Below are 25506 nucleotides of genomic sequence, written 5' to 3'. Positions count from 1 at the left end.
TGAAGCTCTTATAATGTTTCCAAATAAGAAGTGTAGTAATGAAGCTCTTATAATGCTTCTAAATAAGATGTGTAGTAATGAAGCTCTTATAATGCTTCTAAATAAGATGTGTAGTAATGAAGCTCTTATAATGCTTCTAAATAAGATGTATAGTAATGAAGCTCTTATAATGTTTCCAAATAAGAAGTGTAGTAATGAAGCTCTTATGTTTCTAAATAAGAAGTGTAGTAATGAAGCTCTTATAATGCTTCTAAATAAGATATGTAGTAATAAAGCTCTTATAATGCTTCTAAACAAGATGTATAGTAATGAAGCTCTTATAGTGCTTCTAAACAACTGAGATGTGTAGTAATGAAGCTCTTATACTGCTTCTAAACAACTGAGATGTGTAGTAATGAAGCTCTTATAATGCTTCTAAATAAGATGTGTAGTAATGAAGCTCGGTGTTCTTGGGTATTTCCTGCAGCGACTGATACTCACTAGGAACGTGAGACTGTTCATGGTTCGAGGGCCTGGGTTTGAGTTCTATATATGTATTTAGGTCTGGAGCTTGTTCATAATTTGACTGTCGATCGGGTGAAGGTTCAACGCCTTCAAAGGAAACGTTTTCTTCTCCCTGTATCCTTTCACTTGGCACGACTCGTCTGCGCTGCCATATCAGCCCACAAATTATAATGAGCAACACGACCACAACACAAGACAATGCGATTACACCGGCAAGGGATGTGCTTTGTGGTACACTTAGTAAAAGAAAAAAAACGTCTTTAGAACCAACTATCAAACACTGAAAACATAGCTTAGATAGATATCGTTGTTGTTGTTGCTGTTTTTTCAATAGATTCACACCAAGGAATACGAAGTTTCTTTTCACCCCGAAACCTAAATACTTTAACAAACGTTCTCGTCTTTAGGTCGTTCTTCATTGTATCTCATAAATTTCGTATTCCTTCTTCATTCCAGATTTCGTACTCCAGAAATCTTGAACCAGCAGGACAACAATAGGAGAAACACGGAGATATTTTACCCTTATACCTCAACAGTGGTATACATATAGTTCTGTTTTGATTTACTAACAACCTAAGAGGCCAATTTTGATATAAGAATTATCTACCTGCATTGCACACCATAACTTTCTAACTGAAGCAAAAAAATGTAACTTCATACAGAACAACGTCGGCTTATAAGACCATCGTATAATATTGCTTTTGATACATAACTGGTTCTATCAAAAAACTGTAATTAGAAGCCCATAAACTCCAAAACGTTCTAGGCTTTCCAAAATGTTTGAAGCGAAAACATTTAAGCACGTTCGAATGTTGAGAAATATTTACCGTTTTGAGAATATTTACGGTCATCATCTCGATTATCCTTAGGAGAAAGCAGAGTGATTTTATAATTTGTTGACCCAAAGCTGTTTGTAACGCGACACACGTACTCCCCATAACCTTTTCCATCACGTGGCGTGACAATGATACTGTTATTCATTAACTGAATGCCATCACCAGTTGGAACCTGGCCATCTTTCGTCCAAGAGTAGTTAAACGGAAGATAACTTGTTGCTTGACATGAGAGAAAACACGGAGTTTCTTTTTCACACATCACTGAAGATGGGGAAAGCTCTTCGATAATTCTGGGTGGCGCTGTGTAGAAAGAAAGAGAATTGTAATGAGACCAAGGGAAATTTTGACAAAATCATGCTCATGCAAAATCGTGAAGGGTATAACAAACATACGGGGACACTATCATGATGAAGGTTTGCACTTTGAGTGGTAGTTTACTTTGTTGTCATTGGTGTTTCTTTTTGCTTTAACCTTCAAGTCCAATAAGTACTAAATGACCTGTAAATAAGAGGCTGGAGTAAACTGAGACTAGTTGCAATGGTGATCATAGTGGTGCTTAGCAAAACCATACTTGGTCATTAACTTTGGTAGAGGCTGGCAAATTTTCTAACGTATTGCTGAAAATTATACACCTACTCTCCATTATATTTATCTCACAGAAGAAATGATTATGCCATTGTATGCAATGTTTAACGTGATTGTAAATGAGTTTCTACGTACCAGCAACAATGAGTGTCGAAGCTGTACGGCTCTCTCCATATATGTTCATAGCTATGCATTCATAAACGCCACTGTCACCAGGAACAACATCTTGTATAATAAGTATCTTGCCGTTCTTCTTGAACTTAGCGCGAGGTATACTGGTAAGTCCATCTTTGGTCCAGGTAACAGAAGCCTCAGGGTCTCCACTAACCTCACAAGTCAACACTGCCAGTTCGCCAACTGCTTTAATGGTTCTTTTAGGCAGATCCTTGATGTGAGGTTTATCTGAGATTTAGTAAAAAACGGATTAGTTATTTCTTAATAAAGCTTGGGACACAAAGCAGCATGTAGGCTTTGCAGCTTCTCTTCCCAACTAAACAATAACAGAAAAGCTCCTCAATTGATAGCCAACTTCAGGTTGATTACCAAAACAGACAAACAACCAAATCAGCATTTAAGCCTTTCATCACTAAACAAATCAAAGGTTAGATCAAATTAGGTTCAAGTGTGCTCACTGAGTGCTATAAGTCTCTGAATATCTGAATATAAAAATGTACAAAGCAAATAGACCAAAACAAAAAAAAAACGACAAAACGCAAATAGTAGCGCCCGAAAGGAACAGTACCTTTGGTGTCAATGTCTACGAAATATGGCTAGACATAAACCGTTTGTAAAATAGAACCACAAAAAAACTAATTTTTCATTTGCAACCCTGTGGTGCATCTGGGTATGGCATGGGAACTCAGATCTCCCAAGTATCACAAGCCAACTAAAAACTGGTTTTATAACTTTCAGCAAGACCACAAACCTGGTAACAACAGCAGGATGGTTATTTAGGAGGGGAAAGTTCCTGAGACATCTGAATGCAGACCAGGAATAGATGGATGGGTCAGTTTTATTAATCAGTTCTTTCACTGGACGAATAGAATTCCCTTTCGAATGATGAAAGTTTTGTTATTGTAACTTTGTTACAATAACTTAGTGTATCTTTTAGATCCAAAGCAGTTTAGTTGCAAACATTTGTTGGCAGTCCCAGGTTACTTTGCAATGCTTAGTTTCAAGTTTTCTTTGTTAGCTTTGTAGCAATTCGCTTCACGCCTTCCTTAGCCCTATCAATTCAGTTTTCCTCAACCATTCATAAAAAATTTTGAGGCACTCATCTCCTTTTGTTTGTCAGATCTTTTCTTGTCTTGAGGCATTACGGTCTGCCTTAAATTAATACTCATGCGTCTGTGGTGTTGTAGCTGTCATCTCCAAACGTTACCGAACAGTTTTCAAGTAAAATTAACGGCTTCTCTTCAGGAGTTTATAGATACTGTACGTTTTAGCAGTCGTCTTAAAGCTTGTTTAGGCAGACATCAAACTTTTGTCTTTAAACAAGGGTGCCTTGGTATCATGAAAAGTTCCTCACTCCAGCAACGGGGAGGGGGTGAACCTCTCTCAGACATACGTCTAGTCTAATGGACAGCTAAAAAATTTCAGCTTTTGAATCTGATGGCCATACATGTTTAACTATACTACGAAACCCAAAATGCTATGAACCGCAAATGAGCCTCCTTGGTTACTGTAAATGTAAAACTGGGCAGGTTCAAATCTCATTCAACAATCACCTCAAACGTAGAGTAAGTTTTTCTGTAGCTACACAAAATCACTTGAAAATGAGTTAAACATCGTTTGAGAACTCTTACCATCTTTCATGGTCCTCACCACAACAGGTGAGGTCTTTGGTCCATCACCAACTGAAGTAAAGGCCAATACTTCAAATTCATATTCCGTGTTGTTTTCAAGCCCAGTGACATCTTTACTTAATGCTGTTCCATTGTTAATGGTCAGGGTGTTTGCTCGCCCAACGGAGCCACTCTTTTGGTAGAACAATTTGAATCCTATGATTATTCCATTTCTGGAGTCTGCTGGTGGTAACTGCCAAGATGCTGTGATCATTGTAGAAGTAACTGCAGTCACTCTGAAGCTGCTTGGGGCTTGTGATGGAGCTGCGATTGAAAAACTTTAGCACTTAATGCCATACTGGTCTTGTTAATTGTTACTACCAAACAATGAAGTCTCTGAAAAATTACCTCGCTCCTAACCTGTGGCTTTACAGCTCAGTTGGTAGCAGCACCCATCTAGTATCTGGGGGAAATGGGTTCAAATCCCATCGATACTGAATCAGTATCAAGCTTCGTAGCTACAGTTGCTTGAAATTACAGCCTACCTGGAAGGATCATTTCTTTGCTTGATTTTATCCACAGTTCTAATTAATTTATTAATAAAAATTGTGATAACCTTTTATCTTTCACCTTCACTTATCACATACCATCTTCCATTGTTCTCTCCATTTCAAGGGAACTCTTTGGTCCATCACCATCAGAAGTGAAGGCCAACACTTGAAATTCATACTCTGTGTATTTATCAAGCCCGGTGACATTTCTTCTTAATGTTGATCCACTGCTTATAGTCAAGGTTGTTGCTGACACATAACCTTGGTTTCTGTAGAACAGTTTAAACCCTGTAATGGTTCTGCCATGTCTGGCAAAGACAGGTGGCAACTGCCAGGAAGCTGTGATGCTGGTAGAAGAGCTTGCAGTTAACTTGAAGGCAGTAGGAGGTTGGGATGGAACTGAAATAAACATCACCAGTTGTTTGCTGTAATTCTTAGTTGATATAGTGATATAAATGTAAATATTTGATATTGGAGTAATTATACCTCACCGTTGGCTAGCTCTGCATAATTACCTAACCTTGCCTTCCACAAATAGTTTGTAAATGCGACTTCATTTTTGTCTCATGGGGGAGATAAAACAAGAGCAAATAAATACCTTTTGTTAGAAGTATTCCATAAACGTCCACTCTCAGCGCCTTCCATCCGTAATATGTTGTTGGTTGAAAGCGGATGTACTTTGCACTTGCAAATTCCTGTAGACTGTTTTTTACAATGCCATTTTGGTTTGAATTTCCGGGAAAGACCTGGAATTTTTGGTAAAAAATTTAAAATCATTATGTCAAATGTTCTTAATACTATTACTTCACAGACCGCTCTTAAATATCAGCTATCTACATATCTCTAATGGCTATGGAAAGACGTAGTTTCTTTTGTTTCAAAATTAACACAAAACCATTATGTGACCCTGTGTATCATTTCTGGTGAATAACCTAAGGGAGAGGTACATGTAGTTTGTGAGAGATTGTAATACAACACCCACTGGTTGAACAAACACCAAAAAATAAGACCTTTCGAAAGCACTTTCACACAATGTTTTTTTTTCGTATCGATTACATCCTCTTTGAACAATAAGACTGAATCTTGACCAAGTAGACGCTTCTTTGTTCTCCCTTCCCTTGACTCAAAAATTGAATCAGTGCTCTAGGACCTTCTTTCTTTTGGCTTTTATTATATGGACATGAATATTCACAAGATTTTTATATAAACTTACCCTTTCAACATTGTTTTCTTGGTAGGTGACCATAGTGGTACCATCCGTTGATAAGCGAATCTTATACTTTGTTGTCCACTCATTAATACCATTAGCTCCTTGAGTAGCAACACCACAGATAACATACTCATACAAAAGGTCAATTTGGAGGTAGTCGGAAGGATCATAATTCGTCGTGGGTGCCCAACTCAGGCTATTTCCATTCAGTCGACCATTAGAGGGTATATACCCAGCACTATAATACGATGAGGCAGAGAAGCTGCTGTCTGGAATTGTACCATCGCTAGCCAGACCAATGGCCTCCATTTCACAAGCTGCAAAGTAACGATTTAAAATCATCTTTCATACCACAATTGACATGGTAATCTTACTAGATCTGCGGTCTTACGCATGTGCCGTGGAACGCGTAAGCATATGGCATGTAGATTTCTGAGATGTTTTCGTTCCTTGTACAAATGAATTAGAAGTAGTGACCAGGATGAGGCTCCATGTACCCTTACACAGATCAAATTCAATTTTACTCGATACTTTAAAGCCAAATTTTTGCATTATCTATTACTCAAAAATTACAACTGAGCTACCAACTGGAAATAATCAGATTTTTTTCAAATTTCATACTTGCATTTTGAGTCCCACCGACAAATTCAAATTTAAGCCTTCCCTATCAGCTATCCTCCTTTGACGTAAATTTAGTTATCTAAGTAAGTATTGACCATGAATTCAGCATTCAACTTTAGATTAACTGGTTATTAGGAGTGGTTTGGTGTCTTTGATTTCAAAAATTCTACTCACTTGTCTGAATAACAAACATACATCAACAAAATAACAGAGTAGGTTTGAAAAACCTTGTTTAGAGATTTTAAGAAAATATTTATGACTACACTGAAGTTCACTAATAGTACTAATGCTACCAACACCGTGATGATGGCAAAGACACATTCCAGTTTCACACTTACTAGGCTTTTTTTCCACTCCAAACACCTCTATCCTCATACACACTCTACCCTGGTGTGTTCCTGGCAGGAATCGCAGATATCTGAGTAATACTCCATACACAAAATGCTTCACTTCTGACTCTCTATCAGCATTTCCCCTCAGAAACTGGAAAAAAACAAATACTCGCAACTCACCATTGGATTCTAATTTTGCGACTCGAGGAAATAGCAGGATAAAAAATATCACGAAGTGTAATTAGCAGTCTTAACGATAATTGATAAGATCGAAAATTCTAATTTTGAACAAGACTTCCATCTCTGTGGGATATTCTACACCGTCACGCTTCATAGTTTATGTTACAGTCGTAAATTTTTATTCTAATTTTTTTTTGAGAAGTTATGTCACATTTTATTCCTATATACCTTAACTTGTCCACCTTCCTTATAGTCTGTCCAGGTTGTCCCATCAGTGGATAATTGTAGCGTGTAGTTCTTCACCCACTGATCTGCTTGAGAATTCCCCTGAGTGGACACAGCACAGATGACATGAAGTGTCTGTAGATCAACCTGTAGATATGGGCTAGTGTCACTTGTTCCTGCACACCATGATGATCCTGATGCGTAGTTCAGTCGACCATTCTTGCCTGGTGTGCTGGCACTTTCTTCAGAAGAAGCAATTATATTTCTATCTGGGATTGTTCCACTTTCCATTCCAAGGTCAAAATCAACACAGGCCCCTAAAGAAACAAAATTTACATTTGCACGTATCATAACATATTCATAATAAGAATTGCTTAAGGGATAATGGATTGGATGTAAAAAGGACATGGATGTCTCGAATCTCTCCTTTTGGTACCTCCAGTTAAAGGTCTGTGTCTTAGATAATTAAAAACTATTCACCAAAGTTTTGGTGACTAGTGATTGATAGTTACTAAGCCAGAAAGAGGCAAGGTAACTATCATTCGCTTGCCACCGACACTTCTGTAAATAGTTATTTAAGTATAATATAACACAAAAAGATGATCATAAGTCATTCATTCTGCAACAATAGCAATATTTTCGGGCATGAGTCGCTCGGTGGTGAAAAGCAAAAGATATTCCGAGTTTGATTAGCCAGTCAGGGCGCACCTTCAACGCCTCCACTGTTTTAGTATATGCTAATAGCAATAGGGCTTCTTTGGTTTTTGTAGTGATTAATGTTAGACAATGGCGTGATACACATTGCGTCATGTAGCCAAGCATGCTGGGAATAAAGTAATTTTTACAAATAATTCCAATATGACCAGTGTGCTGACTTTGTGTCGTCTTCTGTGATATACACCGTCGTTCAAACATTACATTGGGGACGAAGATCGGTAAAAAAATCACTCCTCGATACTCATAGCCGTATATGTGACCGTGTGACTAATTTTTGTGATGGCTGAAGCGATTCCAACCTTCGAAAACCTATCTGTTACCACTGCTATTAGTGATAAGAAGATACAGAGAGCTCTTTTACCGTACCACACCGGGGAGGAAGTGTCTGACCTCTTTGACACTCCACCCGACACCGGTGAAGATTTTGCAACGGCCAAAACGAAGCTGGACGCGTACTTTGACCCGAAGAAGAATGTGGAATTTAAGATTTTCACGTTTCAGCGGGCGAAGCAAAACCCAGGTGAAACCGCGAACGCGTGTCACCTGAAGCTAATGAAGAAGTGGAACGCTTTATGAGGACCTTTGGAAAGGTACTACGCACCACCATTCGCTGGAAGCAAGATATGTGTCGTTTCTTACACAACTATCGTGTTACTCCCCATTGTACTACGGGTGTTGCCCCTGCTACAGCCCCATTTTGGCAGACCAATTAGAATCAAGTTACCCAACCCCGTTGTTGTGCCAAGAGGTGAAAGTCTTGACCCTGCAGCCATGCGCCAAAGAGATGCGCAGCAGAAACTCAGGATCAAGAGCCAAGCTGATTTTAGGAGAGCCATCAAAGATTGCGACGTTTAGGTTGGAGACACAGTACTGATCAGACAACCAAAGCGAGAAAAGCTGTCGACGTCACCTGACCCCAATGACCGTCAATAAGAAGCTTCTGGCTGATAACTCAATCATACTCAGAACCAGTCACGCATTTGAGGGGGACACTCTTGACCAGGACACCGAGAGCAGTCCTCCTTCCTGCATTCCAGTCTCAGTTCAGGGGTCCACAGGCTCACCATTGAACCCCAGTGAAAGTGTTGACATCCTGAACCTGTGCGTTGAAGGTCTCCACGTTGTCTGTGCCCCAAAAGAGACTCATCCAAGAGATTTGATTAATGATGATTCACTGATTTAAAGTGATTTTGAACATCTATTTGATGAATATTCTTTTGACTGATTTCAAAGTGACTCAAGTATTGGTTTATGGACACCGTTTGAGAATTATGAACTTTGGGCTTGTAAGAACATTTAGTGGTCGAGTATTCGGTGATTAAGGACTTTGAGTAGGATTCTGTATCCCCATGTTTAAGTTTATTTTCCCTAGTCTAGTTCTGTCGCACAGCACCTGTTACTGTTACTTATTTCACGATATTTATTCCTTCGATCATGTGATTCTTCTCAACTGCAGGAAAAACGAAATGTAGTATTTAGCGTTACACAGTGCCGTGACAAGTCTTGCGTCGTGTAGCCAACCATGCTGGGAATAAAGTATTTTTTACATGTGATTCCCATATGACCAGTGTGCTGACTTTGAGTCGTCTTCTATGATATACATCTTCGTTCAAACATTACAGTTTTAACCTTATTTATCAATTCTATAACAAATCAGGAAGAAATCTCAATTCTTAAATAACCAAATCTGCAGCCTAGGGCGTCATTTCTGAAGGGGCAATTCTAGAGAAAATAAGGAAAGATTTGAGTTTCTTGAAAAACTGTTATGGTGCAGCGGAGGAAGCATGCTGTTAATAAAGGTTGCAATAGCCCATCCATTGATTTTGCTTGATATTATTGGCTTCTTTACATCATGTGGTGCAAAATTACAAGCCTGCTAAAAACTGCTTGTATAACTTTTACCAAAACCAAAAAGCTGGTAACAACCGCAGGATAATGATTTAGGAGGGGTAAATTCCTGAGACATCTGAATGCAGGCAAGGAATAGATGGATGGGTCAGTTTTATGAATCAGTTCTTACATTGGACGAGTAGAAATGCAAGTTTTGTTATTGTAATCAGTTCTTTCACTGGACGAATAGAATTCCTTTTCGAATGATGAAAGTTTTGTTATTGTAACTTTGTTACAATAACTCAGTGTATCTTTTAGATCCCGAGCAGTTTGGTTGCAAACATTTGTTGGTAGTCCCAGGTTACTTTGCAATGCTTGGTTTCAATTTTTTTTTTGGTAGCTTTGTAACAATTCTCTTCACGCCCTCCACGGCCCTATCAATTCAGTTTGTTTCTTTCAACAATTCACGAACAATTTTAAGGCATTCATCTTCTTTTGTTCATCAGACCTTCTGTAACGGTTGTCTTGATGCATTACGGTCTGCCTTAAATTAGTATTCATGCATCTTTAGTGTTGTAGCTGTCATCTCCAAACGTTCCCAAACAATTTTCAAATAAAATTATGCACTTGTCTTCAAGAGTTTACAGAAACTGTTCTAGCAGTTGTCTTAAAGTTTGTATAGGCAGTCATCAAATTTTTGTCAAACAAAGGTGCCTTGGTACCATGAAAAGTTCTTTACTCCAAGCACGGAAGTGAACCTCTCTCAGACATACGCCTAGTCTAATGAACAGCTGAAAAATTTCAGCTTTTGAATCTGATGGCCATACATGTTTAACTATACCACGAAACCCAAAATGCTATGAACCGCAAATGAACCTCCTCGGTTATTGTAAATGTAAGACTGGGCAGGTTTAAATCTCATTCAACAATCTCCTCAAAAGTAGAGTAAATTTTGCTGTTGCTACACAAAATCACTTGAAAATGTGTTAAACATCTTCTGAGAACTCTTACCATCTTTCATGGTCCTCACCACTACAGGTGAGGTCTTTGGTCCATCACCAACTGAAGTAAAGGCCAACACTTCAAATTCATATTCCGTGTTGTTTTCAAGCCCAGTGACATCTTTACTTAATGCTGTTCCATTGTTAATGGTCAGGGTGCTTTCTCGCCCAACGGAGCCACTCTTTTGGTAGAATAATTTGAACCCTACGATTACTCCATTTCTGGAGTCTGCTGGTGGTAACTGCCAGGATGCTGTGATCATTGTAGAAGTAACTGCAGTCGCACTGAAGCTCCTCGGGGCTTGTGATGGAGCTGCAATTAAAAAACTGTAGCGCTTAATGCCATACTAGCCTTGTTAATGGTTACTACCAAACAATGAGGTCTCTGAGAAGTTACCACGCTCCTAACCTGTGGCTTTACAGCTCAGTTGGTAGCAGCACCCATCTAGTATCTGGGGAACATGGGTTCAAATCCCATTGGTGCCTGAATCAGTATCAAACGTCTTTGCTGCGATTGCTTGAAATTACAACCTAACTGGGAGGATCATTTCTTTGCTTTTTTAACGCCGTTTTAATTAATTTTTGAATAACAATTGTCATAATCTTTTCTCTTTCACCTTTACTCATCACATACCATCTTCCATTGTTCTCTGCACCTCAACAGGGCTCTTTGGTCCATCACCATCAGAAGTGAAGGCCAACACTTGAAATTCGTATTCTGTGTACTTGTCAAGCCCGGTGACATTTCTACTTAATGTTGATCCACTGCTTATAGTCAAGGTTGTTGCTGATCCGACAGAACCTTTCTTTCTGTAGAACAGTTTAAATCCAGTAATGTTTCTTCCATGTCCAGCAGAGACTGGTGGCAACTGCCAGGACGCTATGATACTGGTAGAAGAGCTTGCAGTTAGCTTGAAGGCAGTAGGAGGTTGGGATGGAACTGAAATAAACATCACCAGTTGTTTGGCATAATTCTCGGTTGATTTAGTGATATGAATGTAAATTAATCATCCTCGTGACCTTAGAGAGGCTTACATATTCCTCAGATCAAAGTGGAGGATCATTGATCATGAGTAGGGATTGTGTTTATGCATTAAATATATATTATTTATATCCTGGGAATGAAGATGTGCTAAACAAAATAGGAGAACAATTATTATGTTACACTGGCAACCCAAAGTGCTCCAGAATTTACAATGTACAACGTTACAATCACATCAGGCACTGGTTCATAAAAACCAAAAATAATAAGCTGAGCAAAACTTTTTTAATTTAGCAAAAGAAGAACTAAATGATCAGAAGAGAGTGAATTCAAAGTTTAAAAAAGAACTAAATTAATGATTTTCAAATTCTCTCATCTCATATGGTCAGCTCTTATGTCATTTCCACAAAATTCTCACCTGACCAATGGCAAAGCTATATCCATATTGGAGATTTTATAACTCGCCGTTAGCTAGCTCTGCTCACAAGCTAGAGCAAATAAATACCTTTTGTTAGAAGTACTCCATAAACTTCCACTCTCAGTGCCTTCCATCCGTAATATGTTGTTGGTTGAAAGCGGATATACTTTGCACTTGCAAATTCCTGTAAACGGTTTTTTACGATGCCATTTTGATTTGAGTTTCCAGGAAAGACCTATAGTTTGTGGTAAAAAATTTGAAATCATTATCTCAAACTGTTCTTAGTACTACTGCTTAACAGACCGCTCTTAAGTATCAGCTATTTACATGTCAATAACTGCTATGGAAAAGCTTAGTTTCTGTTGTTTCAAAACTAACACTAAACCGGTATGTGACCCTGTATATCATTTCTGGTCAATAACCTAAGGGAGAGGTACTTATAGCTTTGTGAGAAATTATAATACAACAACCACTGGTAGGACAAACACCAAAATATAAGCGACTGGTTTTGCTGCTATTCCTCACATTCAGGGTGTTACGGAACCCACAAGAGAATTTTGAATAGCCACAACGTTAAAGTTGCTCAAAAACCTTTTCGGACTTTGGGGCATATTTCGCCAAACCTAAGGATCCTGTCACGAAAGAACAACGAGCCGACGCCATTTATTCTATTCCTTGCGATGACTGTGATAACGAATACATCGGACAGACCAAACGTCAGTTTGGTACACGTTTAAAAGAGCATTAAAAAGCGTTTTTCTTTTGGAAAAAGGAAATTCGGCTTTATCGGAGCACACATGCCTAACTAGCCATACAATTGGGTGGGATAATTCTAAAATTATCACCACTAATCGGCGTTACCACCAGCGCCTTTGTTTGGAGGCTTGGCAAATTAACTCCGCCCACGCTCCTTTAAATCGTGACGATGGCGGTTTGCTTCCTGACGCCTATTTACATCTCGTCAGAAAAAAGGGCGCTAATTAGTGGTCATATAAAAGGACCTCTTGTTGCAACGTTTAGATCACCCCTAGTGAAGGCACTAGACAGGAGTGTCGAAACGTTGGGTCTATGAATTGTAACTTCTTCGCTTACATTCATTAAATCTACAAACCAGAGTAGCATCAAACCATGTCTGATTTTCCACCTGGTTGTCGTGTGAACTTTAGTATATTTTAACACAAAACCAGTATGTGATTCTGTATATCACTTGTGGCCAATAACCTAAAGGAAGAGGTACATCTAGTTTTTGAGAGATTATGATACAACAACCACTTGTTGGACAAGCACCGAAAAAAAAAACATTTTCGAAAGAACGTTCACACAATGTTTTTATTCTCTTTGATATCGATTACATTCTCTCTAAAACAACAAGACTGAGTCTTGACCAAGCAAACATTTCATTAGTCTCCCTCCTATTGACTCAAAAATAGAATCGGTGTTCTAGGACCTACATACTTTTGGCTTTTATGATATTTACATGAATGTTCAGAAGAGTTTTATGGCGGAGCTCAAAGCGCGTGCAGCGTAGCCCCATAATTATACAAAATAGTAGTAACCCATCAAGCCACAAAAATTGGACTTATGACCGTACAGGCGTCCGTACAAGGTGCTATTTTTAGCATGCGTGGCCGACTGTACCGTGGGCGCTATCTTAGCCACCTAATGGAAGTTCGAGGAAATAGGTGATACGCAGGTGCGATTGCTTGCGTTACTTGGATAACTCATTCGCGTGCGCCAGGAGACACCGGCAGATGACAATGAGGTGCGCATTCTCAAGTGCCGACCTTTAGGGCAGCGTACCGCGGGCACTGGGTTAGATATTACACGAGGGCTTCACGTGGGCTAGTAGATGTGAAGCCGCGTTAGCAAATAATTTGCTAAGGATGTAGTTAACAGTAATTCTCAGTATTTTGTAATTTCTAAACAACTCGTAAAGCAACAAAACGGCAGAGTTTAAGCTTTGTAAGTCGGAGAAAATTGTTATAATTCAAGTTCGTGGAGAGAGGGTTTTAAGTGAAAATAGGCTGGATATAAAGAGACTGAGCGACCAAAGAAAGCAACAGGTAAACGGCGTAAAGTGAGTCCATAAAATCGGGCAAGAAAGGTAGAAAGGACGCCAAAATAGGCAGAACACGGCGAGAGGAACGCGAAAGAGAACAATAAAAGGCATAAGTAAATAGGCGAACATCTAGCGAATAGCAACGCGAGAAGAAAATACAAAGTCGCTCCTGAAAACAGACTGAAAAGAGGTCATCAACAAAGAGAAGCGAACTACAAAGGATCCGTGAAAGAAGAGGAGGTAAGTCGTGTCTTATCTGGGTTTTCTCTTGCGCTAAGGCCAAGAAAAAATTCAAACTTTTTTTTTTTAATTCAACTGATCATGTTTCGGTTAAACATTGATTCTGGCATTCATCGCCTAAAAACCCTCGCGCCAGTTCATCGCTCGAGTAATATTTCATGGTTTTCGTGTTCTTCGAGCTATTTCTTGTCCTATCGTTTGGAATGTTTAATGCTGTCGTGGTGTTATGGGAAAAGAAGTTATCTTACGTATTTTGTTTTGCCTTGAAAGTTTTCAAATGATGGCGAACGGTGCGCGCAAGTTTCAATTTTTTTTTCTCTTCAGTTAATTATCGCAGGAGTTATTCTATTCATTTGAAAAAATCGCGCTTCGCCAAAGATGTGTTGGTTTACCCTAAGAACGAAGTAATGGCCTTTCCCAAAATTGAAATAAAATGAGTTTGAGTCAGCGATATTCATGTTTACATTAAGGCTGACGCGGCAATCTGATTATGGCGATACTGTCATGTGAGAACCTGTCATCAAATCAAATTATGGACCGCAAATGCGTGGTGCAAACAAACTGACGGGTAAAATGGAGTTGGTTCTACAGCGAGATGAGTGAATGTCGTTGTCGGACGACAATTTGGACTCGGCTGATTCGATTTTTTTTAACAACTTTATTTCGCTCACGTTACTCCAAACTCCTCGACTCAACTTTTTTTTTTATCTCACACATGAGCACGTGGCCCATAGCAACGAGCCGACCTGCCAATTCACATAGCAACACAAAAAATAAATAAATAAATATACAAGAAGCGGGAGGGACATCCCCGCCCCTAGTCGAGACACAACGTTCGTCGAGACGATTAACAGTTCTATACTTCCGCTTTCTCTAATAACGAAAGTTTAGCAATCGGTCTCTTGTACTCTCCGTGCTGAGTATGCACTGTAACTGCTCGAACTAACCCATCCCGCCCAGGATGAGTAGACACGATTCTGCCCAACGGTCGTACACCTCGCGGCTGATTTGGCTCAGCAACTAGGACATCTCCTTCTCTGTCAGGCTACGAAGGTATTCCTTGGTAAAACATTTCCAAAAGAAATTAGCTAGCGCTTGGGACCGTCGCCACATCTTTGTCGAGTTGATCTCATTATCGCTAACTTCAGCATCTTCATAACTCGGATTCGCCCGCAACAGCAAGAAATGATTTGGGGTTAACGTTCTAATGTCCCCTGCATCATTGGACACATGAATAATCGTTCACTGTTTAGTATTCCTTCTGCTTCGACTAGCGCAGAATTGCCTTTAGCGTCTTCTTTGTACACTGTACTAGTCTCTACCACGCTACTCCAAAGTGCGGGGTGCTTGGTGGCTGAAATTTCCAGTCAATTTCCTTGAGCACACAGACGTTTTGTATCCCTTCTTCATTCAATAATTTAATGCATTTCCGCAACTCATTATTTGCACCGACAAAGTTTGTGCCATGATCATTGTGAATGCTCTGCGGTCGTCCACGTCGCGCAATGAATCTCTTCAATGCCATAACGAAATGATCTGTTGAAAGATCATCCACAAGTTCGAGGTGGCACGCTCGAGGACTCATGTAAGTGAACAAACAACCATACACTTCAATCTCATTGCGTCTTTCCTTAACCAACATAGGTCCAAAAAAGTCAACTCCTGAACACCATTCCTGGCTCAAGGCTGCACTCTGGTACACTTCCCATTTGCTGCTCTTGAGGTTTTACTGTCTGGCGAAAACAGCAGTTACACTTAAACTTCACGTTCCGCACCGCCTGACGACCATGGATGATCCAATACTCCTGCCTTATTTGATTATGCAAGAGCTCAGTTGGCAGGTGGTGTTAGATCTGATGTATTTCCTCTACGATCAGCTGTGCAAGCTCATGGCGTGAGTCAATTATTTTGGGATGTCGTGTCTTGTATGGTAGGCATTGTGCTCTCTGCAGTCTTCCACCAACAACTAAGAATCCATCTTCTATCTGTGGATCAAGAGATTTAATTCTACTTTTCTTGTGGATCTCCTTGGCCATCTCTAGACACTGTATCCTTTGGCTGAATGACTCAAATTGCGCCCTCTTCACTAGATAATTCTGAGTAGCTCTCAGTTCATTAGACGTAAGTGCTCCCAGAAGACGCGCTTCCTTCTAAATTCTTGCATTGTTTGTATCACATAAGCTGTAACTCTTCTTAGTTTGGTCAGAGAAGAATACTTCTTCCATCCTAACAGGACCTCATTTTTCTGAGATGCTCCAACCCATCTTCCCTTCTTCTTTTCACTCACTTCATCTTTCTCGGAGGGTGCTTTGACTTTATTCTCTGGCCACAGTTCTGCTGATTCATACAGGAACTTTGGTCCACTATCGTAGCGAAAGCCCTTGCAAAGTTCTGTAGGACTTAGTCCACGGGAGATGTCATCTGCAGGATTAACCTCTGTCGGCATATATCTCCAACTCACTGTGCCCGCCCCCAGTGTGGTCTCCAGATTGCTCATAACTGGGTGAATCTCAGACACCCGGTTGCCGACGAATGCTTTATAAGTGGAACTTATCTAGCGGATCCAATGCAAGACTGTGGTGGAGTCACTCCAGAAGATTATCTTCTCTATCTTTGCGGTCATTTCTTTCACCAGTGTTTCAGCTAGTCGCACAGCTACTAGAGCTCCCATGAGCTCCAGCCGGCAGATAGACAGTAACTTTAAAGCGGAAACACGGCCTTTTCCCGCAATAAGACTACACTCTACTTTGTCATCTGTAAACGAATGTCTTAGGTACGCACACGCGCCATAGGCATCCTGGCTGGCGTCACAAAATACATGAAGTGCTGTTTTTCGGACAGATTTCTGTTCTAGAAGTAAAGTTCTTGGAATTCTCACTTCGCCAAGCTTCTCTGTTTCCCTCTACCATTCACGCCACTCTTGATAATAACTATAGCGTAATAACTCAGTCATCTGCTTCCGCATTTCAATAGCTTCCTTACGAAACTCCGTTGACGGTAGGCCATCATCCATGTAAAATTGCTAATAGACTGCTTTCCCCAGAGGTAAATCTTCCCCATTCTCATCAGCATTTCGCCTTACAGTATAGTTCGCTCTGGATGGTGCAGACTTTTCTCCAAACACTGCTCTCTCGAACTGGTTCACACTCGGTTCTTTTCTCAGAGAGTTCCTCCATAAGAATCTCATCGCCGGCTTGTCATGGTCAGGGAGGCGAAGCATATGGTACATTTCTTTCACGTCAGCAGCCATTGCAATTTTTCCTTCGCAAAACCTGGGGAAGACTCCAAACAGAGAGGAGAGAAGATCTGGCCCTGTGTAGATCTTATCGTTCAAACTTTGTCCCATGAACTTTGCTGATGCATCGTATACTCTTCTGAGACGCTCAGGTTTCTTGGAGTTAATGAAAATCTGTGTGGTAAATACCAAGTCACTTAACTATCGCACTGTACTTCCTCTTCAGCTAGTTTCTTCACATAGCCTTTCTCAGCGTCATCCTGGATTGACTTTGCATATCTCTCTGACCTCGGGGCAGCTCTCAAACTTCTTCTCTAGGGATTGCAGCCTCTTCTTTTGCCATTTCGTAATTGCTGGGTAGAGATGGTTTCTCTTCTCTCCAACGTAGGCCTGACAAATACGCATCTTCACTCGCATTCTTAAAGATTGTCTTTCCATTAGTGTCAATGTTCGCTTGTTCCCAATCGAACGGGTTGGATCTGCTAACTTCACTTCACCTAACGTTTCTATCTCTGACCGAGCCACGACCAGCTGCTTCAGCTCCTCATCTTCAAGTGAACTTCTTTCATACACCATGAACCTATTGTACGGAGATGCTACTCTTCGCTCACCAGATAACCAGTTATTCACTGCCCATCCAAGTAAGGTCTCAACTGCATAAGGTACTCTGTCAACTTCCGGTTGACCAGAGGGTTTCACAATTTGTTTTGATAGAATCAAATAAGAGTTTTTAGTTCCAATTATGAGTTGCACTGGACCTGTGTCGGTGTCACGTAAGTCCAAGTTCTTCAGGTGCTGATACTCTTGCGTGACTGTTGACCACTTCAACTTCTGATCCGGACCATTCAGGCGAGGAATTGTTCTCACATCTCGCAAAGAGTACTGGAGTTCGTCTCTTCCGACTCGTGCGACACGGCATTTCTTGATGTGCTGGGAAGTAAACACCTTCCGCATATTTACTCCTTGAATTTCGAGATCTACATCTTTGCCTTGAAGTCCAAGTGAGAGCGCTAAACTTTCATCTATAAGTGTTGTGTTACAGCCTGAGTCACGCAAGGCCATCACTTCTTGTTTTCCTTTTTCTCCGAAGACAACTATAGGAAGTACTTCAACCAAAGCACAACCACCAGCTTCACAACCTACGTACGCTGATTGGCGATACCCCTCGTAGCGCTCCACAGCCTGACGTGGTGACAAGTCTTCACCTTCCAAGGAAACTTGTGCTGGATCTCTCTCAACATCTGGCACTCGTTCTGATTCACGTTTTGCTTTTTCCCGTTCAATGAATTTCAAGTCGACTTTATATACGAGGGTATGATGACGCATGTCACAGTTCTTTGTATCTATTCCTAGCGCGGCATTTACTCAGACGATGACCAAGCAATAGACAACATAAGCATAGTTTGTATTCCTCAACAACTTTCACCTTTTCGCTAGTCACCATTCCCTTAAAACGTTTGCACTCCTGCAAAGTGTGATTGGTGGACTGGTGAATTGGGCACCTCTTTGTTTCATAGCTGGTGCGTAAAGCCTCTCCTGTGGCTCCTACAAACAGCCCAGACTGTGATTTGTCGGCTGACTTACACCTTTCAACTTTAAATGTATCTGAACGCCTCCACTCTCTCTTCTCTGGCATCCCCCGCTGCTTGGACTCACTGATTTTTGCCTCTTTTTCCAGCCAATTGGCAAATGAATCCCAGGTTGACAACTTTGGTTTTCCTTCAACGAACTCGGCCCATCTACCGCAAAGGCGTGCAGGAAGTTTAGCAACAGTTGCTTTAGGGAATTGCGAGTTAAGCTCATGAAGGAAGTCGTACTCCTTGAAAATGCCTATCAGCTCAGAAACTATTTCTTGATACTGTCTGATCTGCGTACTATTTTCTTTCACTATGGTCGGAAATTGATCTATGCGCTTCTTCCAGCTGACAAAACTGTGGGTACACGGCCAAAACGCTCTTGAAGCGCAGTCCATGCCTCCTCGTATCTGTCTGAACTTATCGTGAATTTTGCCAGACATGATTTTGCACTTCTATCTACAGAATCTAGCAGAAATTTAAGCTTCTCTGTTGCATCGTAAACTTCCCTTTTATCTACTTCAACATTAAACGCTGCTTTGAATTTTGAGTACTCTAGTGAATTTCCATTAAATTTCTGCACATTTGGTTCAATGATTTTCACAAAGGCTGGCAGCATTTTCTCAAACAACTGATCTGTCTTCGACGTCTGCACGCTAGGGTTTCCTGTGGCAGAGGTTTTCAAAGCAGCTTGACCTTTAGCAATAGATGACTCACGTGTATCCTTTTTACAGGGTTGACTAGCAACCTCTGTTACGACCTCTGATTTAGTAGATTTAATTTCAGGTTTTTCAACAACAGTGTTTTCAGTAATTTCCAGGTCTAAGCGCGAGACCCGATCGTTTACACCGTCTAAAGGTAATTCATTCAACCCTTCATCCATATCGCCTTTATTCGACATACCGTCTTCCTGGGTGATGGAATTTTCGAAGTCATATTCCAATCTTGATTCTTCAGCTTTCTTTTGAAGTTCCAAACGCTTTGCACGCTGCAGTTGTTCGGCTCGCAGACACTCGATCTCATTTGCGAACGTTTGATCGGCCATTTTTTGTTCAAGGGCTAACTTCTCGGCTTGCGATTTCTTTCTCAAAACGGAACGTTTACTTGAAGTAGTGGACTCACTTGGCGTAAACAGTTGTGGTGTTTTGTCTTCTCCTCTGTTCGAGGCACTCATCTTAGTGCGAATTGAATGAATCTTCACAATATTCAACCGCACGGCTCGGTGATAATATTACACGCAGTTACATGTACACGGGTGACTTACAGCTTGACTTGGCGATTTTTCGCTGATTTCGTTCAATATCCGGCTCGAAGGACCAAATGCCGTTGTTGGACGACAATTTGGACTCGGCTGATTCGATTTTTTTTTCAACAACTTTATTTGCTCACGTTACTCATCGCCAGAAATCAAGGACATTTCGAGCCCGCTAACAATTATCAGCGGTATATCGCATTACACTCCGGAACAATAGAATATCAAGAGAATTCAATATGGCGGCGATCACGGCTCGATCTGCAAAGAAGAGTGTTTCGTACCATGACTTATACAATTTGAGCAGAATCAGTACTGAATATGTCTCGATCGAGAGCAGACGGGACCATGAGCTCCTGATTGTTATATTTTAGAAATTTTACAAATTTCCATACAGTTTCTTATATTATTTGGACGCCATTATGGACGAAATGCGCAAGCGCCGCCGCCATCTTGTCCAATATTTCTGCCGATGTCCAAACTCCTCAACTCAACTTTTTTTTTATCTCACACATGAGCACGTGGCCCATGGCAACGAGCCGACCTGTCAATTCACATAGCAACAGAAAAAATTGATAAATAAATAAATGTACAAGAAGCAGGAGGGACTTATGCTAAAAACTGAAGAATTAATCTCTGAAATTAAAAGTCATCACATTTTGCAATTAAACGGGGCTCTGACAATTTGACCTCACAAGCACGCTGGTAAGCACATGGTTAGCGTAAATTATTGTTGTCTACAGTTTTCGAATTCAAGAGCAGTTTCTGAGAATCTGTTTCTGTAACCTTCCTGAATATTTTCTGTTAAACTCATTGAGGTCCAGCCTCGGAATTTCATAAACGATTATGAATGATAGATTCGTATCTGCACCATAATTTAGGGAAGTTTTGTCAACACATTAAAAGTTTACAATTCGCGGGCCATTTTTGTACCCTGCTTGGATATTTTCTTTTGAAGTAATTGAGTCACACCCCCGGAATTTCATTGGTAATTAAGAACGATAAATCCGTATATACAGCACAAGTGAAGCACATTTTAAGTAAGTTAATTACATTTTCGATTCTACATTCAAACTGGGTGAGATTAAATTTATTCATATCATGCTTCATTATGGTTTGTTTACCTGGAAAGGTTATTGTTATTATAGCTTCACAGATGTTTTTGTTGCAATCACAATTAACATTCATAACAAAGTTTCATTTAACATAGAATGTTTCAAGAACTTTCTTCCTTTCTCTTCAAAATCATTAACTATTCCTGGAGCACAATTAAAGGAAGGGGGTTATTAAAAAATTACAACTTTTGATTCAGGTAATTATTTGAATATGAGTAACATTTCATATTTTCACATGTAACAGGATGATCAAGCGGAAGATAGCCTCAGAAAGGATTGAACTCCACTATAAGAATTAGATGACTAATTTGGAAACTTGAACACTTGGTAAATACACCTTGGCTTGCAATTCTGATGATTACAGTTTGCCGAGGTAATTGAAATATTATTCCCCATGCAGGAACCTTCCAGATGACCTGTGCAGTCATGTGCTTTGAGATAACTTTAGAAAATGTATTTGTGTCAGTATAGAACTATTGTAAATACAGTACCACCTAGTGACAAAAATAAATGATTTCCTGTGAGCATGAACATTTGGGAGAAGTTATGGTGGTAATTGACCCTTTTTTGCCAGGATGCATAGGGTCTGATGATTGTAATGTATATATTTTGGCTTTCAAACCTACAACTTTTAATTAATTGTAACTGTTTACCAGTTTACCACTGTTTATGTTTACCTCAAAAGTTGAAGCAGGTGAGTGAATAACCTGACTTCCTTTGTTTGGAATTGTGTGATTATATAATTTTGCTGTGTAAGTTACCATACTGTAAAATGTAATATTATTATTTAGGTTGCATTAAATATACTAGCTCAAGCTTTCATTAATGAATGGTGTTTCTTACCAATGGTCCTACCCAAACTAAACATTGAAATAAGGAATTGGTCACAAGATATGTGAGTTTAAAAGGGTGGGAATCTGGAAAAACAAGGATCCTCCTTTAATTAAGACTGAAATTAATGGGGGCCCTCCTATGTTAATTCATGTTTTTAATTTGACCTGCCTCCTCCCCTGTAATGTTTAGGGCACATAGATGAAGAGAACATTTTTGTATTTTGATGCATCAAAGTTAAATTACCAGTAGTTGGGGTCCACATAATGCACAAAGCAAGAATATAAAGCTTTAGCTTAATGGGTCAAAAAATTAAAATAAGAGAGTTTTGCAGACCATGTCTGACTTTTTATCCTGGCTCTGGATATTTATTCAAAAAACATAGTCGCTATCAGTCTCATTCACTCTCACTTTCCAATGAACTTGTGGAGAGATGATAACCTCATTATTTCTTTCCATGTAGAAAGGAAGGCTTACCCTCTTACCATAGATATTTCTGTTGGGAATTATCAGTACAAACCGGGTCTAATTTTTACATGGAGGTGATTGTTCAGGTAGGCTAACCTTAAAAATTAGTTGTGAGAATTTCTTGAACCTGTCGTTGTACGTCTTGAATGTTTGACCCGATCTTACCTCACTAAATAGAAACACAAATTTTATTTGCTCTCCTTTTGAGGTGTGCGTCAAAATGTCTGAATCATCACAGGCTTAAACTACAGGTTTTCAGGAAATCTGCATGTGCATGTGTTTTCAACATATGAAACTGGGATTATGACTACTTCAAAAGACTTCACTACATGCCATTAGGTACAGGCGGGTGTTGTAAAAAAGTTTTCTTAGCTTTTTCATTAGTACACATTTCTTTTCCTAAGGATTTTGTTTACCCAGCCTGTAGTGAATTCGAATTTTTCAACCAAATTTTATTATTTTTTAAAATATTATTAGATCTCCTAGTATCAGTTAATATTCATGTAATAAAATAAATACATAAAGTCTTGAAGATGCATAGCACATTATTTTTCTCTGATCCTCCTAACATTTTACCATGTGAAAGTTTTTTGCACAACTTATGCATCAAATTTTAGTTATAAAATATTGTATCCTTCTTAAAACTAGTTTTATCGGAGTAAGAAGGAGTTACCGGGCACAAGTATGGCTTTCACAATGATAGTTTCGAGGTTTGAAAAAAAGTCACTGCCTACCAAAATCCTTAGTTCCTTTGCCCTGACAGCCTCACCTCATCAAAACACTGCCAACAGGAGCGATTTGCAAATTATTGATACAGACAAGAGAGCCTATTCCCACATAGATCCTCCTCGATCCTGTTAGCTTACTATGGACCTGGCATTTCAAACATTGTGTAATTATGCCACAAGTTTTCCATTTCCCTAACTAATTGTTTTGCAATAGCGTTCATATGTTGCGGAAAATGGTTAGGTTGAAATATAATACAAAGACTTCCTAGTAGATAGCCAGATGAAAACGTTTTACATATCAATAAAATGTATTGTTGCCTTTCATGTTAACATGTTGCAATAACTCCACCTCCCAGTAAATTCAGTTATTTGTAAACATGAGAAAATACCATCTAAAGCTTTTCAACCAATTTGATATAGCCAATAAAAAACACCAACTCGACTTTTAAACTTAAGAGAAAACTTGATTGATCTTTGGAATTGATTTCTGTGATGTAACAATGAAATCCAGGTATTAGCTCAAGTTTTCTTAAAGACACCCACATTACTTGCAGTTACAGCTGAGGTGATCGAATTAAATAACAGGAAAAATCTCAAAAAGACGTCGCGTATTTCCAACCAGAGGACAATCATGAAACATGAAACATGAAACAAGAGTAGCCAAAAGCGAAAAAGTTTTAAAAAATTACACAGGTTCAAACACGAGATGAAATTAGTTTATTTTTAATTTTCTACGCTCAACAGGAGGTTGAAATGTTGGGGAAAGACGGTGGGGCAAGCAGTCATACCTGGCAACTTCAATAGAAGATATAAAAGAAGCCTATACGATTCTGGCGTACTGTTTTACTGACTCGCTGTGCTCACTGCACGTGTATACACCTCAATCCTAATGCAAAGTGCTTTACTGTCGTTTCTTTCAATTTTGACCCATTTTCCCAAACCGAAATTGTAAGTCACGCTCAATAAAATTACAATTTATTCATTCAGTATAATGAAGAGCTGGGAAATAAACTAACAAGAGCTCCACTTTCAGGCTTGGCTAAATCTATATATTACAAACTTACCCTATCAACATTGTTTTCTTGGTAGGTGACCACAGTTATACCATCCATTGATAAGCGAATCTTATACTTTGTTGTCCACTCATTAATACCATAAGCTCCTTGAGTAGCAACAGCACAGATAACATACTCATACAGAAGGTCAATCTGCAGGTAGTCGGCAGGATCGGAATTACTCTTGGGTGCCCAACCTCGGTTACTTCCATTCAGTCGAGCATAAGAAGGTATATACCCAGAACTATAATACGATGAGGCGGAGAAGCTGCTGTCTGGAATTCGTCCACCACTAGCCAGACCAATAGCTTTCAATTCACAACCTGCAAGGTTAGGTCACTTATCTGAGTAACAAACATACCTCATCGAAATGAATCAGACAACAGGTGTAAAAAAACTTCTTTAAAAATTAGAAAAAAATAATTATGCCTACCCTACAATATACAAATAATGCGCATACCGTGATGATATTTGTCTTAGGGAGAGATAAGGACAAGCTGAAGCAAACAAATACCTCTTCTTAGAAGTAGCCCATAAACTTCCACTCTTAGAGCCTTCCATCCGTAATATGTTGTTGGTTGAAAGCGGATGTATTTTGCAGTTGCAAATTCCTGTAGACTATTTTTTACGATGCCATTTTGATTTGAGTTTCCGGGAAAGACCTATAGTTTGTAGTACAAAATGATAAATCATTATGTCAAAAGGTTCTTAATACTACTGCTTCACAAGCCGCTCCTGAGTATCAGCTATTTGCATATCTCTAATGGCTATGGAAAGACTTAGTTTCTGTTGTTTCAGAGCCAACATGAGGCAAGTATGCGACCCTGTATATCACTTTGGTTCAGTAACACAAGGGAGAGGTATGTGAGGTAGGGAGAGGTACATGTAAATTATGAGAAATTATGACACAATAACCACATGCTGGATAAACACCCAAAATTATGACATTTCGAAAACATTTCCACACTGCTTTTATTTCCTGTTGCATCGATTACATACTTTATCAAACAAAAAGACTGAATCTTGACCAAGTAGATACTTCTTTGTTGTCCCTCCTCTTGACTCAAAAATTGAATCAGTGTTTTAGGACCTATATACTTTTGGCTTTTATGATATGTACATGAATGTTCACAAGAGTTTTTTATGAACTAACCCTCTCAACGTTGTTTTCTT

The 25506-nt window shown here is 39.5% G+C and overlaps 1 protein-coding gene and 1 pseudogene across 1 annotated transcript; both read right to left on the bottom strand.

The window, feature by feature from the left end:
• Window positions 1-265: 265 nt before the first annotated feature.
• Window positions 266-24650, bottom strand: LOC149037087 (protein sidekick-1-like). The gene is made up of 13 exons (XM_089186963.1): window positions 24343-24650; window positions 11864-12011; window positions 11011-11316; window positions 10387-10689; window positions 6832-7145; window positions 6430-6574; window positions 5474-5787; window positions 4859-5006; window positions 4357-4659; window positions 3731-4033; window positions 2061-2327; window positions 1332-1640; window positions 266-741 (listed from the first exon to the last, which is right to left on the bottom strand). Exons 1-13 carry the CDS (start codon window positions 24388-24390, stop codon window positions 404-406), a joined length of 3246 nt encoding a protein of 1081 aa, XP_089043089.1. The 5' UTR covers window positions 24391-24650; the 3' UTR covers window positions 266-403.
• Window positions 17441-20184, bottom strand: LOC149037088 (uncharacterized; annotated as a pseudogene).
• Window positions 24651-25506: the final 856 nt, after the last annotated feature.

Source organism: Pocillopora damicornis, chromosome 11 (assembly GCF_964200805.1).
Source record: "Pocillopora damicornis chromosome 11, jaPocDami1.2, whole genome shotgun sequence".
Classification (NCBI taxonomy): domain Eukaryota; kingdom Metazoa; phylum Cnidaria; class Anthozoa; order Scleractinia; family Pocilloporidae; genus Pocillopora; species Pocillopora damicornis.
The sequence above is the reverse complement of the archived record's forward strand: the minus strand, read 5'-3'. Positions and strand labels throughout refer to the sequence as shown.

Excerpts from the sequence above, each read along its gene's own strand:
- LOC149037087 (XM_089186963.1), bottom strand. The coding sequence starts at position 24,390 with ATGGATGGTATAACTGTGGTCACCTACCAAGAAAACAATGTTGATAGG. Across the intron at positions 11,317-11,863 it reads TGGAGTACTTCTAACAAAAG|TTCCATCCCAACCTCCTACT; the intron begins GTATTTATTTGC and ends TGTTTATTTCAG. Across the intron at positions 742-1,331 it reads CCGTAAATATTCTCAAAACG|GTGTACCACAAAGCACATCC; the intron begins GTAAATATTTCT and ends TTCTTTTACTAA.